Source organism: Blennius ocellaris (genome assembly GCF_963422515.1).
Source record: "Blennius ocellaris genome assembly, chromosome: 3".
Taxonomy (NCBI): domain Eukaryota; kingdom Metazoa; phylum Chordata; class Actinopteri; order Blenniiformes; family Blenniidae; genus Blennius; species Blennius ocellaris.
This window is the reverse complement of record NC_137652.1, coordinates 25,605,688-25,623,117: the sequence shown is the minus strand read 5'-3', so window position 1 is coordinate 25,623,117 and position 17,430 is coordinate 25,605,688. Positions and strand designations below refer to the sequence as shown.

At 48.7% G+C, this 17,430-nt stretch overlaps 1 protein-coding gene across 1 annotated transcript; it reads left to right on the top strand.

Annotated features, from left to right (window-relative positions):
- Nucleotides 1-2,513: 2,513 nt before the first annotated feature.
- On the top strand, nt 2,514-17,317 carry marf1 (meiosis regulator and mRNA stability factor 1). The gene is made up of 27 exons (XM_080520736.1): nt 2,514-2,599; nt 3,168-3,376; nt 4,956-5,831; nt 6,004-6,166; nt 6,272-6,486; nt 6,597-6,714; nt 6,807-6,979; nt 7,286-7,795; nt 8,782-8,936; nt 9,153-9,311; nt 9,397-9,583; nt 9,725-9,903; nt 9,989-10,069; nt 10,154-10,393; nt 10,491-10,610; nt 10,688-10,866; nt 10,955-11,175; nt 11,259-11,401; nt 11,488-11,627; nt 11,891-12,093; nt 12,663-12,890; nt 13,119-13,358; nt 13,439-13,678; nt 13,775-13,835; nt 13,998-14,102; nt 14,264-14,422; nt 14,805-17,317. Exons 2-27 carry the CDS (start codon nt 3,224-3,226, stop codon nt 14,981-14,983), a joined length of 5,427 nt encoding a protein of 1,808 aa, XP_080376862.1. The 5' UTR covers nt 2,514-2,599; nt 3,168-3,223; the 3' UTR covers nt 14,984-17,317.
- Nucleotides 17,318-17,430: the final 113 nt, after the last annotated feature.

Genomic DNA, 17,430 nt, shown 5'->3' with positions numbered 1-17,430 from the left:
CTGTCAGCCGGTAGGGGCGCTCTTGCGCCCTTAGAAAAAACAAAAACACCTGCTGCTTAATAACCCATCCTCTTCTGCTCCCTGTTGTCCGTGTCAGAGGTTGAAGAGCCTGAGGCTGGACAGGTCATCAGTCCATCACAAGAAAAATATGGAGACAAACAGTCACACACACACATTCATACCCAGAGAAAACCACATGCAGACAATGGAGATGTACAGTGTCATATAGACACCGGAGGCCGGGGACAACCTCGGCTCAAAAGCAGAGGTGTCAAAAACAACATCAATATGAAGCCAATTTTGATTAAACCTTCTGGTGCAAAACACAGTCAAATACCAATAGCCCAGAAACTACTATAGCTATTTCATTATGCATGTTTTAACCCTGACAGCATGGTTTGTGGCTAGTTTGATTGCAACGAGATAGTGAAGTAAACAACAAACCCTTGTCCCTGTTCAGGCGCCAGGTTATGAAGTAAACAAAAACAGGTGTGTCAAAGAGGATGAAAAAAGACTTCAAGTGATGCCTTCTTGCTTGCATTGAAAAGGTAGTTTAGCATCGAAAATACAGGCGAACGTTCAACAGGTGAGTTCGCGCTCACCTGAGTTCTGCTTACTCTACTGAGTGTAGAATCTTGTCTCATTTTATAGAGGTCCAAATGGTACTGCATGGAACTTCCATAAAAGGTATGAGCGACCGTGAAATCCCATCAGAACTGCTGGTCTTTGTCCAGGACCCGTTTTACAGCCTAACAGGAGAATGCCAAACTGACCCAAAGTATATGTTGTCCGGTCAAAACCGTTAAAATGTATACATCACTACATGTGAAACTACTCTAGTGTATACATCTCATGGCGATAAAGGGTTAATGAGACGCATTCATAAAAATATAAAAGCATAGGCACAAATCAAGGGAGGGGTTTGTTGGAATTCGTTCCTGTGTTCCCATGAATTCCTGTGTGTTCGTTTAATCCGGGAGAGGCAGAAACAGAGTTCATTTCTTCAATAGTGAATTTAATAATCACACAAACAAGAGATTACAAAAATTCATATATCAGATTATATAATACGAGCTCGGCCCGTTCTTCTTTGCAGACCCAAGCGTGCAGGCCGGGTTTTACAAGGAAGAAGGGCGCAGCTGCAACGCGCGGTTCATATTTATACAATTTGCATACACCACCTCAACTCACATTGGTCAGTTCCTCATGATGTATGCGTTGCTATGGCAAAGTTGCTATTCCTTTGTCTGACTCCAAACTGCTTCAAACTGGTTTTTCTCAGAGCTTGACATTCTGTGGGACAAAAGTGACCTCCGACCTCTTATCTGTTGACCCAATCTTACCTTCACCATTTTTTTGCAAGTGGAGCGCTGAGGAGACATCGCCAGACAACTTGAAATGTCCCGAGCAGTGATTTATAGCTGTGTTTTCCCCAACTTGCACACTGTGAGAAACTCCAGCTGCAGAAACACAACTGCATACAACATGTTCAGTTGTCACACAGAAAACAAATGTTTAACTACTATATTCCTTCAGGTTGTTGTACTGGACCATTCCTTCTTTGGAAAAACAGATAATACACCATTCAGTTTCTCCAAATCAGACATGGGGGAAAAAGATTTTAAAAATAGCTACAAGCAGTTGTTTTCCAGTCAAATTGTTTCTCAAGGATTCAGTGGTTGATTGTATTTCAAACCTGATGATAATGGCATTGTTTTGTCTTGTGTCGCCAGATGTAACCTTGACTGCCGTAGTGTACACTTACTTTCTTGTATGGTACTTTTTCAATAACTATTCCTTAGTAGTTGGAGGCCAGTAATATTGCAATAAATTTTTTTTAATAATGTGCATGACATTAAAATGCTGCAGGATGTTTCTAACATTCAGATCAAGTATTTACTGTATCTTATTGTTATAATAACTATAGTTTCATGAAGGCAACAGGATATGTTTGAACATCAATCAACTCCCGTTACCTTTAGGGTTTAATTTTACAGGGTCATCATGGACGCCTTCAGATATAAGCTAAAATATATTATATTATATTATATTATGGCAAAATAAATCAGTTCATGCTTTATGAATGTGTGTATTGTATACATTTAGCCAGTATATACAACACAACATATATTGACTAACATATTAAGAAATATCTAAACTGTTAATAGAGTTTATTTCTGTCATTATAGCCACAACATTATTTAATTCTGATATCATTTCTGATATTTTGAATTGAATTAAATTAAATTGAATTGAATTCGGACCCATCCAATATGGCGACGCCTCGAGTACGTCTCTGTGTAGGGTGACCACTGATGGCAGGCAAAGACTATTTGCGCACACACTGAACAACAAAACTGAAAGTTGCGTTTCTTCATCCCCACGGTGCAACAACAGCGTTAAACCAGCGTGCGTTACAAGTGTGCGTGTGTGTGTGGGGGGATATCACATGTAAACACTTTTCATCCAGCGATCATATTTACGACAGTCTTCGCTGCTTGGCGGCAATAGCACATTACAAAAACGTGCGGGTTTCCAGGGAGACAGATAGAGGGGGAATGGTCCTTGGAGGAAGATGTGAGAAACAAGACCTTCTCAGGTAGTTTGTTTTCTTTAAATATAAAAAAAAAAAAAAAAAAAAAGACTAACGTTATATTTAACAAAATGCCCTCCGTCTTTGCATTACATCGATTTCGACAAGATTACACTCAACGATATCGCGCCGGAGCAGCTGTTTTATATTGAAGCTCCCACACAGCCGTGCAGTTATTAGCCTAATGTGCTACAGACAAACAGTTCCAACCAAGTGCGATCGTTTCAACTAGTCGAGCTCGTTAGTTAGTGCAGCTAGACAGGTCCCACAAAAACAGTCGTTAACCAAAGCGACGGTACCGTCAGCTAGCGTGCGGCTAACATAACGAATAACATCGACATTAGTTTGAAAAGGTTCCGCTTCGGCAAACTTGGTGTTATTAGCTTCAGGGAGTCACTACGAGTCGCCAAAGTTAGTAAATCTCGACCCGCATAAAACGACCAATTAGTCGAATTCGGTCTCGACGCGAGCGCACTTTAATCGACACAACTTGTGAGCGCGTGAAAAACAAAGAGTCGGTGGGAACTTTCGAGTTCGAGGAGATGAAGGATCTCGGTTTCGTTTCTCCCCCCAGACAGGAAAGCAGGAGAGAGATGAGGGCATGGTGAAGGAGCTCTGTGGTGGAGCACGATGGAAGGACTGGGACAGGAGAGATCCAGCGGCAGCTCCGACCCCTCTCCGTGGCTCAGGCACCCCAAGACAGAGACGTCCAACCTGCTGTGGAAACTGAAGGACTGCTTCTCCACGAATGAGACAGTTTCCCCTCATCAGGCCGATACAGAAGTAAGAGTTTCTGCACACACGCCGGATAATCGACTTGCACTTCTGGGTCATTATTTTACTTTATGAAAGCATACCTTTGACATCTTACATGCTACAGCAGGGATGGCAAACATAAAGCCAGTGGGTCAATAACAGGGCCACCAGATGCTGCAATCCGGACGCCAAACGTCCAAACCAATGGTAAACATTTCAAAGTATACGTAGGCTTTCTACAAATTATTATACTGTATAACACATTTGTCAAGGTGAGTTTGTAAAAACGTGCATAATGCAACAGCGATAGGAGAAGTTATTTGGACGTTTCACTGTATTTTGCACCAGAAGGTTCCATGAAAATGGGCTTTTATCGAGAGTGTAGTCCGTTTAAAGTTGTAAAGGTTATTATGACACTATTTTAACCGTCTGACCCACTTGAGAGGAAATTGGCCGTATGTGTCCCCTGAACTGAAATGTTTAACAACCCTCCTCTACTGGTTTAAGTGTTTTTCACACTGTTGGTAGCGTCATAAAAACACTTTGAATAGACTGCTGGTGTGTTAAACACATCTGTGTAGAAAGGGGGTCCTCCTTTCAATTGAAATGGTCACAATGTAGACCAGGGCTGCAAATTCATTGTTGTCATGATGTCAACAGTCACAATACATAAATTGTAAATGACTGACTGAACTGTACTAAATTGTTTTGATGCACTGTGGATTCGTGAGCATATTTGGCCAATCAGATGGAACTTATTGACCTATGGATTGTGTCGAAAATGGATCATATTTCACTATTGTTTCAACATCGTTCCAGACCTGGTGCCAAAAGTCCCAATGCCAAACGAAAAAACCTAATCCTGAAAAGTGGAACTGCCAAAACACGTGTGTGTGTGTGTGTGTGGGGGGGGGGGGGATTTATTGAAGCAAAGGGTCATTGTTGGATGTACAAATTGAAAAGATAGAAGAATATCAACATCATATACTGAGGTGATTATCACAAGCCATGACATGATTGCAGTACTCGACATTATCTCAGCTTGAATTCGAGTCATAATGTGTAACAAGGGACTAAATTGTAAAAGCTGCGAGTCGTGAGAAAATACACTGATCATACACAGGTTATGACCACCCGACTAAAACTGTGTTGGAAACCATGAAGACGCGATGGACGTGGACTTGCACTTTTATTAATTTGTACAGCAAATTGAGCGACCTTGGCTCAGACCACACACACGTTCGCTTTTGCGTTCCACTCGCCTGTTGCCGGTTCATCCCTATCCTCTCTTAGACCACTTTTCACAGACTCTAACCACTGCAAACTGGGGTCGGTCTGCAAGAGCTGACGTTTTTGAAATATTCTTACCTAGTTGTCTATCCCTAGTCGTTTATCCTCGTCTGATCTGGGTTCATTCTTATGCTTTGCCCATTTCCTGCTTGTAACACTGCTTGTTGTGTGATATATCCCACTCGGCAGTGGGTGTCTTGATAAAAGAGACAAGTGTCGATCACATGTCATAAGCGATGGGTGTATATTTGATGCTCTATAACCCACATTGGAGTAATTTACTGTTTTTTTTTGTTTGTTTTTTTGTTTTTTTTAGAAGCCCTCCATGGACAACAGAAAGGCTGTGCTGGAACTGAAAGATGTCCCCCCTCCTCCTCCACACCATCCTTCTTCCCAGTTGCCACAACCCTTCTCTGTGGCCCCTCCTCCCTTGCCTGCTCCTTGCTTGCCGCCTCCTCCGCAGCTTTCACAAGGCTCCCCCCAACAACGGTCCCCAGCTCAGCAGCAAGAAGGGGCGAGCCCCAAAGTAAGCTTCTGCACACAGTGTGACTACTGCAGCAAGTTTGGCTACGGGTTGTTGAGTAGCAGGAGTGTCGTTGGTAGCAGTTCCGCCGGCGTCGTCTCGGTTTACATGAGCCGAGGATCCGTAGGCGCGCCCACCACGAGCAGCACCAATCCGAGCACTGGGCCTTGCTCCGTAGCCTCTGTCCATCAGTACAGACACAACGTAACCTCCAGCAGTGGAAATGACGTTTTCGGCTCCTCGCTCGATCTTGCATACAAACTCCAACTGCCCTCACCTGTTGCTACCTCTCAGCCACTTTCATCCAACCCCTACCTCCCATGCTGCTCTGGGCTTCTCCAGGCCTACCCAGCCCTACCTCTTCCACGCAGTCAGCCGGGCCCGTTTCCCTCCTCCGCACCCTTGGTGTCTTCTCTCCCCTCTGTTTCCTCACTGCCGGCCCCCGTGCACGGCTCCTGCTTGTCTTCCTCTGGGTGTTACACCTGCGGTGTGGACTGCAGACCATCAGACTCGAGGTCCCAGAGAAGTATACTCAGTGGCCACCCGCCAACCTCCTCCATCACCACTACAACCACCTCTGCGCACTTCTGCTCCAATCCTCTGCACCTCAATGTAGAACGCACGGTTTGTGTGAAAGGGGGACACTACTGCCGGGAGTGTTTGCTAAAGGTTGGTGGAGTTCTCTTCATTCACTGTGCCTTTTGTTTAGTGTTATGTCCTGCCGATGTCGGTATAGCAATAAGGTATGTTTGTGTTGTTAAGAAAGTAGTTCCTTTGTGCAAATTACTTGCTGATGAGTTATAGTTTCAGTTGGTGTGTTGGGCATTGTGTCTGTTTCCAGCCTGTGAATGGTGTGGCCTCGCAGTCGGACAAGGTGTGGCCCAATGTCCCTCTCCCTCACACTGCTCCCGTGCCGATCCCCATCTGCAATGGCTGTGGCACGTCCTCCGACGGGATGGTGCTCGTAACGTCAAGCAGCTTGAGCAAGACCGGTCAGAAATATGGTCCGTGGAACCCAAATGTGGCTGTCCCGATCGTGTGGCCACTTCCGAGCAACGGCAATAAAAAAAGGCTGCGGTCTCTCTCTCTCTTTTTTTTCTTTCCCCCAGGCTCTCCCGAGAGCGGTGGCCCGGAGAACATTCCTCCCGTCGGTGTCTTTTGGGACATCGAGAACTGCAGCGTGCCCAGCGGACGCTCTGCTGGAGCCGTGGTCCAGCGCATCCGCAGCCGGTTCTTCCAGGGTCACCGTGAAGCCGAGTTCATTTGTGTTTGTGACATCAGCAAGGAGAGTAAAGCAGTCATCCAAGAGCTCAACAACTGCCAGGTATCTGTCGTAACAATAATGACGTTGTAGTAATATACTGGTTTTTTTTGTGGTGATTTATATCTTGATCATGCTGCATATCTTTTTTTTTTTTTTTTCCCCCTGCACAGGTTACTGTTGCACACATCAATGCCACAGCCAAGAACGCTGCAGATGACAAGCTTCGCCAGTGCTTACGACGCTTCGCCGAGACTCACACCGCACCCGCCACGGTTGTACTCGTATCCTGTGAGTTCTCCTCAGGTGCACCGCGCCTCTGATCCGGCCGCCTCACGCGACCTCCGGTACATTGACCGCTTTCACCTTGCCGCCGTCCACAGCGGATGTGAATTTCTCGAGTGAGCTGAGTGACCTGCGTCATCGCCATGGCTTCCAAGTAATCCTTGTCCACGGCAGCCACACATCCTCAGCACTACTGCAACATGCGCACACTCATGTGGCCTTTCACGAAATCACAGCTGATCTGCCACCGCGCATGCTCCTCAAACCGCAGGTAAGCCTCCGAGAAGCCACAATTAAGATGTGGAAAAATATTGGGATCCTCTATTGGACGAGGTAAGCCTGCGTAACGCGGAAGAGTGTCGTTTGAACGTGGACCCTTTAAGAGGGCAGGTGTCGAGGCAGCTGGAATTCGATCAGCCTCACTGTTCTATATATCTGGGAAATGTGTCCACTGTCATTTTCCAGCCTGTTTTTTTTTTTTTTCCCAGTTCTAAAACCCATACTACTGCGTCAGTATTTTCAAAGTGTAAATTATACGAATCGGACAAGAGCGTTGTGTCTTCCTCCCTTCCCTCAGACCAGTTTCAACCTGCTCTATGTGCACAACCTCCCTGTCAACTGTGACAAGAGCCTGAGGAATGCCATGAAGCTCAGGCTGCGCCGCCTGTCAGACAACTGCGGCGGCAAGGTGCTGGGCATGTCCCAGGGCACCGCCGTCCTCCGCTTCGGCAGCCCCGAGGCGGCCGCCCGCGCCCGCAAGCGGATGGAAAACGAAGACGTGTTTGGCCATCGAATCAGCCTCTCCTTCTCCCCGCGGCCCAGGGACAATGCGAGTCCCGAGCCTGAGCTCCAGTCTCAGCTGTATCACTTGCTCGCACCTCAGACTCCACCCCGCAACTGTCCCAACCCCCGGGACTCAATGTTCGCCCCTCCCCAACCCATATCCTCCTTTCTGCCCCTGGAGAAGCCGAGGTCGCCCAGAAGGCCGCGGCGGGCACCCCGCTTTTGCCACACTCCCGAGAGGCCCTACAGCCCCAGGAGGGGGTGCAGTGGCCCCCCCGGTGGCGCTCCAGCCAAGCCCCATCAGGTCAGCAGACTCAGAAGTGCCTGCTTCCCCTCCCTCATCCTGCATTGCCGTCTCTCCTTGTCTGGGCTGCTCCGTCAACAGCTCCAGTCGCTTCTCCTCCCCTGTGTGTTAAATCGCCTGCTTCGACTAACAGTCTGCTTGCCTTCATTTGTGTGTGTTTGCACTAGCGTGTCGCATCTGCTACTTGTTGCTAGTGCTTCATTTGTCTGCTTCCATCCTTCATATCCATCGGACGTTCATCATATTAATGCATGGATTGGCACATGGCTGATGTGCGTTTTTGTTTACTTTGCTTCACTCTATTTATCACTGCCGATGCATCATGTGCAAGTTGGCTTTGTTTGGGTTCTTTATCCCACATCGACTCCTCGCCGTCTGTTGTGGTGGAATGCTTCGTACCACCATGATAAAACTGACCCTGAAAAAGAGGCCCGCAAGAAGGCTGAGCTGTAAACGGAGAAACTTTCCCTTTAGGTGGCCAGGAAGAATGAGATTTTCAGGTAGAACTCCTTTTATTTAGGGCTCAAATGAAAAGGAAAAATTCACCAAAACAAAGAACTTTGAGTTGCTTTTGCCGTGTGCTGCTTTGGTGGGCGATTAGAAAACTTTTTATTTGAATACTTGGGAGGTTAAAGTGAAAACGGCATGACTGTACTGCATCCATGAGCTTCAGAGTGATCTGGTTACTGTTAATTTTTATCTTCCTCTCCGACATGCAGCACAATCAATGTAAACAAAGCCTTTTATTTCCATAGTTGGTTCAAGCCTCTGAACATTGCCTAAAATAAACTGCTTTCAAGTGACTGATGTTTTTCGCTTCATCAGCTCATTCCCATGTATGACATCTTCCGTTGCTTGAAGTGTCCTTACTAATCCAACAAGCCGTGTGACCATCCTCCCCTCTCTATGTCAACGCCTGCACGTCCAACACATTAATGGTATCCAGTCGGTCAGTCTCGCATTTCAATCCCCTTTGCTTGATCCAGGAGCCTGGTGGTGTGGAAGTCAAGCCGAGAATGGGTTTCCAAAACGCAGAAAGAGGTCGCGCAGTCTCCTCGTCGCCACAGAGTCTCGATGAGGCGGCGGTGTTGGATCTGCTGCCCAAGCCTCTCCTCACCGGAGAGTCCATGTTCAGTAAAAGGTACAAGGCTTGATCTTGGTTTTTAAAGGCTCCTAATGAGATTTTGTTTTAGTGTCGTTACCAAGTCAAGGCAATATTGTGACCGTTTTCCACGTCGGCCTTTTTCGGCGACGTCTGAAAAATGTACTTATTTTTCTGCAAGGCCGAACAAGACATTGACTTTTTATGCATATTGTCCCGCTCCCCTTTTCTTTTCGTCTCTTTCCTGTGGAGAAGAGACCGTTCCAATTCTCGAAGTATGACGAACCCCGCTGGAGAGCCAGTTGACAAAAGCTCAGGGGAGTTCCAGATCAGCACGCCCTCCGCCTTCAGCAAGTTGAACCTGCACAGGAGCTTCAGCCCCAACGTCCCGTCTCAGGGCTCCTTGTCATCCAGGTGCTGGAACTGCGCCCCCAAAACATTCAGCACTTCGTGATGTCTGACAATGTTGTATAATTGTTGTATAATTTCCCAACAAAAGGAGCGCATCCCCCTGCCTGTCCAGCCGTTCCTCACCTCTGCTCGCGGCGCCCCGCAGCCCTCGTCTCGATGGTCGTCCTGAGCCGTTTTCAGAGGGAGCAGACGTCCAGGTGGCCAATCTGGACTACCGGATGTGTCGCAAAGATCTGCAGCGGACACTGCACGACGCCTTCTCCCGATACGGACAAGTGAGGCTTCTTAATCAGTCGGTCACTGTTCTGCTCCTACATTGTTCACACCAGTTTGCCATGCGCTCCAAACTGTGATTTTATTATTTTTTTTTTTTAAGACAAACCTTCCCCTCCATGTCTGTGACCTGATTTCTTCAGGTGAAATCCGTGGAGCTCAGCCCTCACACCGACTACCAGCTGAAGGCCATAATCCAGCTGTTCTCCCTGCAACAGGCCATCAGTGCGGTCAGCGGCTTGCACCGTTATAAGATTGGAAGTAAACGCATTCAGGTGTCGCTGATCACTGGCGGCAGCAGCAAATCTCTTGCCTTATTGAGGTACAGCTCCCATTTGATTTGTGTCGCACACTTGATGTTTTGGTCACAAGCTAAGATTCTAATAACAGTTTGGTGGTTTTTGCAGCACGGAGATCATCTGCATTCTTCAGGACGCGCCAGCCAATTGCCTCCCTCTGTTCAAGTTCAATGAGATCTATGAGAAGAAGTCAGTAGCCGTCTCAACTCGTGGCTTTCCCCTCACACGCCCTGCGCGTCCAAATATATACCATGTTCTTGTCTTCATCCCAAGGTATTCCCGCAAGCTTGCCGTTGGTGATCTGTACAGACTCCCAGAGTTGGTGGCAGTGCGGGAGCAGGGAGGCTCGAGGCTCGTGTGCCTCCTATCGAACGGCCAGATACGTCAGAGTCCGCTGGGCTCGTCCCAGTCCCAGGACGGCTCTTCCTCAGCCAGCGGGAGCCCTGTGGTTTTCGAAGAGCTCGAATACCACGACCCCGTCTGCAGACAGCACTACGCACAGCAGGACTTCAGGTCTGGATCATTCACCATCCCACATACTAAGTTGGAATGTTTGGCTTTGTCATTCACCATGACTTATTTTGTGACTTTTTTTTTTTTTTCCTTGTAGTGAGGCGGACTTTGACCCTGACTCCTATCAAATCCCGTTTGTTGTGATGTCTCTGAGCACCTTATCTTCTGAGGTCCATAGTCTGTTGCAGGCACACGAGGGCACCCTTCCTCTGCTCAGGTGGGGGAAAAAAATCATCAGGATTTTCATATCAAACGACGTATAAAAGTTAATAACTTGGTTTACTCTCATTGTAGTTTTCCAGACTGTTATGTGGCACAGTTCAGCCCCCTGCAGCTCGGCAATGAGACACTAGAGGGCGGTGTTTCTCTGGAGCATCTCATCACATGTGTGCCGAGTGTCACAATAGTCACCGCTCAGAATGGCTTCAAAGTCATCAAGTGGATCCACAACAAACCACCTCAATCCAACCCCGGTAAAAGGAGGTCTTTTGTTTTGGCCCCGTCGCGACACAAAATGGAAGATTTGTCAGCATTCACGCGTGTCCGCTTGTTTTCACGCAGAGCCGTGGATTCAGCGCTGCAAGAGTCCAGTTGGAAACCCGCAGCTCATCCAGTTCAGCAGAGAGCTCATCGACCTGCTGAAGAATCAGCCATCCTCCATCATGCCGATCAGCAAGTTCATCCCGTCCTACCACCATCACTTCGCCAAGCAGTGCCGCGTGTCGGACTACGGCTTCTCCAAACTCCTGGAGCTCCTGGAGGCGGTGCCGCACGTTCTGCAGGTGCTTAAAAGCACCCAGGGTCCCGTTGCAGGTGTCGCGCTGTGATTTGTCTCACTGTGGGGATTTGTGTTTCTCGCCCATAGATCTTGGGTATGGGCACCAAGCGCTTGCTGACTCTAACCCACCGAGCCCAAGTGAAGCGCTTCACCCAAGACCTGCTGAAGCTCCTCAAATTTCAAGCCAGCAAACAAGTGGCGATCAGAGACTTCATGCAGGCGTATCACTGGTGAGGCTCCCTGTTGTGGGAGTTTGTTTTACACATTCAGAGGTTAAGAGACATTTGGTCTCACGAGCGTGTACTGTGTGTTTCAGGTGCTTCTCCAGAGACTGGAGAGTAACTGACTATGGCATATGTTACTTGAAGGACCTCCTCTCAGAGATCCCCGAGACCACCATCACCATCACCGACATCACCGAGTCCACAGACACCGTCATCTCCATTCCTAAGAGAGGTTTGTTTAAACCACCAGTTTGAAGAGGAATCCATTGTTCCTGCAGAAACTATATTCATCCTTCCATCACCAGCCCTTCATAAAATTCTTATATTAAGTTAATTTAAGGCATTTTTAGCCCCTGGTAGTGAATACTTGGACATTTTGAGTTCACAATATATCAATTTTCACTCCCCATTTCTTTCCCAGCAAATTGACATTCAGATTAAAGTTGATCCAGGAAGCAAGTTTCTTTTTTTCTTCTTTTTTTTTTTTAACTCCAGATCGTACTGTGGAAGAAGTGGAGCGCACGAAGCAGTTCGGAAAGGAGGTGGTGGATCTGCTCCGTCACCAGCCTCACTGTCGAATGCTCTTCAGTAAGTTCATACCCACCTACCACCACCACTTCGGCCGCCAGTGCAAACTCAGCTACTATGGCTTCACCAAGCTCATGGAGCTCTTCGAAGCGATCCCCGACGTTCTCCTGGTGAGTTTGAAACGCTGTATAAGCTACAACCGTGCCGTGTTGACCCCATCCTTATTGTCATTTAACTTTTAGTGTTTTTAAGCATGCCTATGTTGTGTTGTGGACAGATTAGATTACAGAGGGCCGTCTTGTTCACTTCTTCTAGTGGATTACAATTGGCTTGAATAGATCCAATATGAAAATGGTGCAAAGCAGAATATATATATATTTTTTGCTTGTATGTTGGTGTAGATATTTTCAGCATGTAGTTCCAGTGTGCAGTGTTGGCCTCAACGTACCGTGGAGCAATGACAAACACAGACATGGACCACCCTGTCATAATATAAGTTATATTTAACATTTAATCTTATTTATAATTTAAAAATGAATGTCCAGTAACTGAAATGGCTTGTTCTTGCATTGAAGCGTCATTTAGTCTGAGATCACATGAAGTAAGTCCGTTTCTCCTGAAGTCAGATTATCGTAGAAACTCTTGACAGAGCCTGTGTTTGTGATTTTTTGACTAAACCGGATCCACAGTAGGGGGCTTCCTGAACAGAATGGTACTCACGGCGTCCTTCTTGCTGCAGGTGTTGGAGTGTGGCGAGGAGAAAATGCTGACTCTGACGGAGGTGGAGCGTATCAAGGCTCTGGCAGCGCAGCTGGTCAAGCTGCTCCGGGCTCAGAAGAGCTCCAGCCTTCCTGTCAACAAGCTGCTCACCGAATACGGGAAGACCTTCGGCTACGGCCTGCGACTGCAGGACTACGACGCAAACTCCCTCCCGGCGCTGCTGACCAAGCTCTGCCACGTCGTCAAGGTAAAAGATCAACCGGCTCCCCGGCGTCTGGGGAACATCTGGACACGGCGATGCTTTACGCACTGCGTTGGGATCCGATTGTTTGCGTTATAAACAAGAGTTCGATTGCACATTATGATCAGCTTTTGTTGTGACTGTTGACTTCTGTTGATCGCTCGTTGCTGTTTTTGGTGCGGCCCAGTGGCTCTCTCCCCACAAACAGTTGCTCTCTCTCTCTTAATTTTCAAGGTGGTGGATGGCGCGGAGGGCCGGGAGGTGCAGCTGATCAACAGAAAGTCTCTCCGCCTGCTGACGTCCCAGCTGCTGGTTCTGCTCATGTCCCAGGAAGCGGAGCAGGTCGCCAGAGGTCTGGCCGTCAACGAGCTGAGTCGGCGTTACTGGACCGCTCACGGAGTGACGCTAAACCCATGTGAATATGGGTTCCTCTCCCTCAGCGAGTTACTCAAGAGCCTTCCATATCTCGTGGAGGTGAGTCCGAGCGTTCGCCTTCTCCTGGTGCCGTTTATTTCTGCGGCGCTGTTCGTTTGACGTCCTCCTCCTTCGTTCAGTTGTATCGTGAGGAGAGCGATGAAGCCGGCGCTCCCAGCGGCCACGGGGAGGACTGGGTGAGGCTCACCGAGCTCTACCAGTTTGCTCGCAACGTGCGAGCGTTGCTCCACACCTACCACTACAACCAGATCTTCTTGACCGAGTTCCAGGGAGCGTTCAGCAAATTCACAGCATGCGGCTTGGAAGCACGCTTCTATGGCTTCACCAGCACAGACGAGCTGCTCGGCGCCATTCCACAGGTGGGAAAACCGCTCCCGGTTGGTGACGACGGGCATAAACTTTAGGATCGACACTCATCAGAGTTCGTCTGCCTTTGTCTTTGCTGTCGTCGTCAGGTGGTCTGGATCAAAGGGCACGGGCACAAGAGGATTATCGTTTTGAAAAACGATATGAAAGGTGACTCCGCCGGTCTTGTTTCCTCACTCGTTCACTGAGCTGACATCACGTTTATTAATGAACGCTGGGAACTCTCCTCTCTGCAAACGACGTCCGCAACAGGACTCATTATGAATGATGTGATGAGCTGCAGTAAGAGAATCCCGTTTCGATGTATTTCAGCAAAGGCGAGCAGTTCTCTCTCAAACAGCCCTCAGCCAGGAGAAACCACAGAGAGCCCCAGAGACAGTCCCCTTGGCAACGCAACATCTGGACCCCACAGTCCAGGTAATGCACCTGCACCAGTCGTCTTTGAACAGATGGTTCAAGCACCGCCGCAGTTTTGACTTTACTCTGTAAATGTATCGTTTGAGATCTGCTGTTCGTCTGGCGCAGTGTTTGAAGCGTCACTTTTAACGGCGACGGGACTTCCCGTTTCCGCCCGCCAGGTGCCGATGTCGCAGCAGAATCTGAGCTGTTGTGTCTGACGTCTCCGGTCGACCTGCTGTGCGGTCCCGTTCCATCCTGCCTGCCCTCGCCCCAGCTCCACCCGGACCCCGTCGCCCCCCGGCAGGCCGACCTCATTCGCTTCGAGGAGAAATCGACAGGTCAGGTCGCCCGAGTTCACCGTCCAAGACCTCGCTCGCCCCGACGGCTTCCCATGTGAAAACACGTTTTCAAAAAGTTGCATTACCGGTGACTCGGAGCGCCATTGTTGTGGAAACGGGTGCCTGGTTTTCTACGACGGTTTTTCCGTTTTCACTTGGGGAAACGCTGCACGAACGAAAAGTCCAATCCATTAATGTATTTGCGTTTGGGTTAACCCATTCTAAGTAATAATAGAACGTAGCACAAGTGGAATTTATTCTTTAATAATAAGTATAAATAATAAGTATTTAGCTTGAAATACTTCACATATTTCACATGTTGCACCGAGTCTGAGCTCAGCCTTCGTGTCTAATTTTGTTATTTTTATATATATGTATATAGAGAGTGATACCGACGAGGTGGCGGACGCCACATCCCAGTTCCCCGAGCCCCCCGGCAGCTCCTACCCTCCGCCACCCCGCGACAGGAAGAGCCCCTTGCCCCCGGACAGCCCCGGCAGACGGGCCCCCCGCAGCAGAATCCGTCTCGCCGCCAACTTCTCCTTCACGGCGGGCCTCTGAGCCGCTCGCCCAGCAGAGCAAGTCCACACCCGGTGTAACTCTCAGTAGCAGAGTTGAGCAGCTGCACCAAGCACACGACGCAGGAATCGCCCCGGAGGAGCAGAGTGACGACCCCCCCCACCCCCCACCCCCTCCTCCCCTTCAGCCGGCCGCCACCATCTTTCCCCTCTGTTTCACCTCACAACATTTTGAAGATGTTTTCCCAAGCTGTGATTTACTTGTTGCAGATTTGCTGCAATTCTTTGATTTTTTTTTTTTTTTTTTTGTATTTGTTTTTGTCAAACGTGTCGACTGGCGCCGGCATCGTCTTCCCCCACCAAAAGGCCAGTAAGTTGGTGTTTTCTTCAGTTCAGAGCCTCTAGAGGAAGAGTCTCCAGCCGACACGGAATGAGACCGAGTTAGTCGTCACTGGGTCCGGAGTGTTTAAACGTGATCCAGACGAGGAACTAGATTTAATCTGATCAATCTAAAATGTAGTTGCCTCACTGCTCAACAGAAGGTTGATAGCAGTGTTTTGTTCCTGAACACACACACAGTGAAACTTTCACAATTACTTTCTTCTTGTAAAGGTAAAAAAAAAGAAAAGCAAAGGAAAAGATATGCATTGAGTTTTAAACTACCTTTGATAAGTCAACTGATCTCGACACCAAACTCCTTCCACCTTCACTCTTTCAGATCGTTGGGTCACGTTCTTGCGGTTCGTCTCTGTCGCACGGTGACAAACGCCAGTTATTTCGACGGCGTGCGGAGCTTCCCATCATCAGTTGAAGGATTGGTCTCATCCGTCGTTATCGAGTGACCGATCAGCGCAATGGAGCGGAAAAAACCCAAAATGTTTAACGGTTCAGACGGCGTTTAGTTTTCTGGTGTGCGAGCTTTTATTTGTGCGGTTTTGATGTGAACTGAAGCGGGTTTATCCTCGTCTCTCCGGGGGAGAAGGAGCCGCGCCGGGATCCTGGAGCCAGACGCGAGCTCGGGCAGCTAAAAAAAAAAAAATCTACTTTTATTGTTTGTTCTTCCACCAGCAGCCGGCGTGTTTGTGTTCTTTTAGCCGTTTCGTCTGCGCCGGGTTTACACTTGAATAGGTGTGCAACGTGCACCAGGTGCATAACGGAGCTTATGCACGGTGTAATCCAACGACCCGCGGGCGGGAGCAGGTGATGGCGAAGACATTCTTTAGTTCCGCCATGATTTCGATCTGTTTTTTTGCGTCGCCCCTTTGCAGCGGCCCCCCCGTCCGGAGCTCAAGGTTGTGGAGTTAACCTTGTTGCCCACCGGCGATGTGCGGCTCTGGAGTTGAGCAGCAAACACTCCCAAGTTACATTTGGTTTTTTTTTGGTTGTTTTTTTTTTTTTACGACGCAGTGAATGGTTGTGGTAGTTTTTAGAGGACGGGATGGGGCGGCGGCGGCGGCGAGGGATCGGTTCTGGGACGCCTCCTGAACAGACTGCGATGTAAACACAGAGGGCTCCTCTGTGGCTCCTGGAATCTGCCGGGCTTTTACAATGGCTTGTATCTGCCGCGGCGCTGAACGAAATCCCCCCCCCCCCACCCTCCCTCCCTCCCTCCTCACGTCCCACTCGGTAGTTTTAACTTCATGTTGCGTGCCGGTTTCTCAACCCTCCTTTGTCTTTAAATGTTCACGAGGCTGTTTGGCTGCCGAGTCGCCACCAAAATGCTGTCTGCTGCCCGGGTCTCAGCGCGGCGCCAGGTGCCGCTGGAGTCTGAGCGGAAGCTGCCCCGCGTGTCCGTGCGTTCAGAAGATGGGTAACGGCCCATTTAAATCACTTCCTGTTTGGTCAGAGTGAGACGAGAACCGCCCGTCGTCTGGCGTCACACGTCCAAATGTTTTTCCGCCTGTCGCGGCCCGTCTCTCCTGCAGCGACGGCCGTCTGGAAGCCGCTTTGATTTTAAGCAACATCAGTTGATAGAAACTCCAGATATCGAAAGAAATAATAGCTTAAAAAGAGTTCCAGGAAACATTTAATTTGAAATTGGAAGACTGAACCAATGTTTTCTGTTTTGTGAATTTGAGCCAGCTCCCCAGATCCTACAGTGACGACTAGCTCCGCCTCCCCCGGGTCCTCGGTTTGGTCACATCAGTGGAAGGTTATTGACCTGTCAAAATATGCACTCCTGCATAGTTTTGATTCATGAAATGTGTTCACGACGAGGCTTGCCTGTGAACCCACGTCTTCAGTTTTCTACGCGTCCTTCAAAGCTTCCCGCCTCGCGACTGATTTGTCCGCCCGCCGGCGCCTCTCCTCCACACCCAGTTCCTCCGGGAGTCGCCGTGACCGTCAAGACATTGTTGAAGGGACCAATGAGATTTCTGTTAATAAATTTCACAAGCATCACCGTCCCCGTCTCCTCTGTTTCCCGACAAAAGACACAAAGCGCAGCGCCCTCCTGAAAGATGCTCTTTATTTAAACATGTATGTACAGGT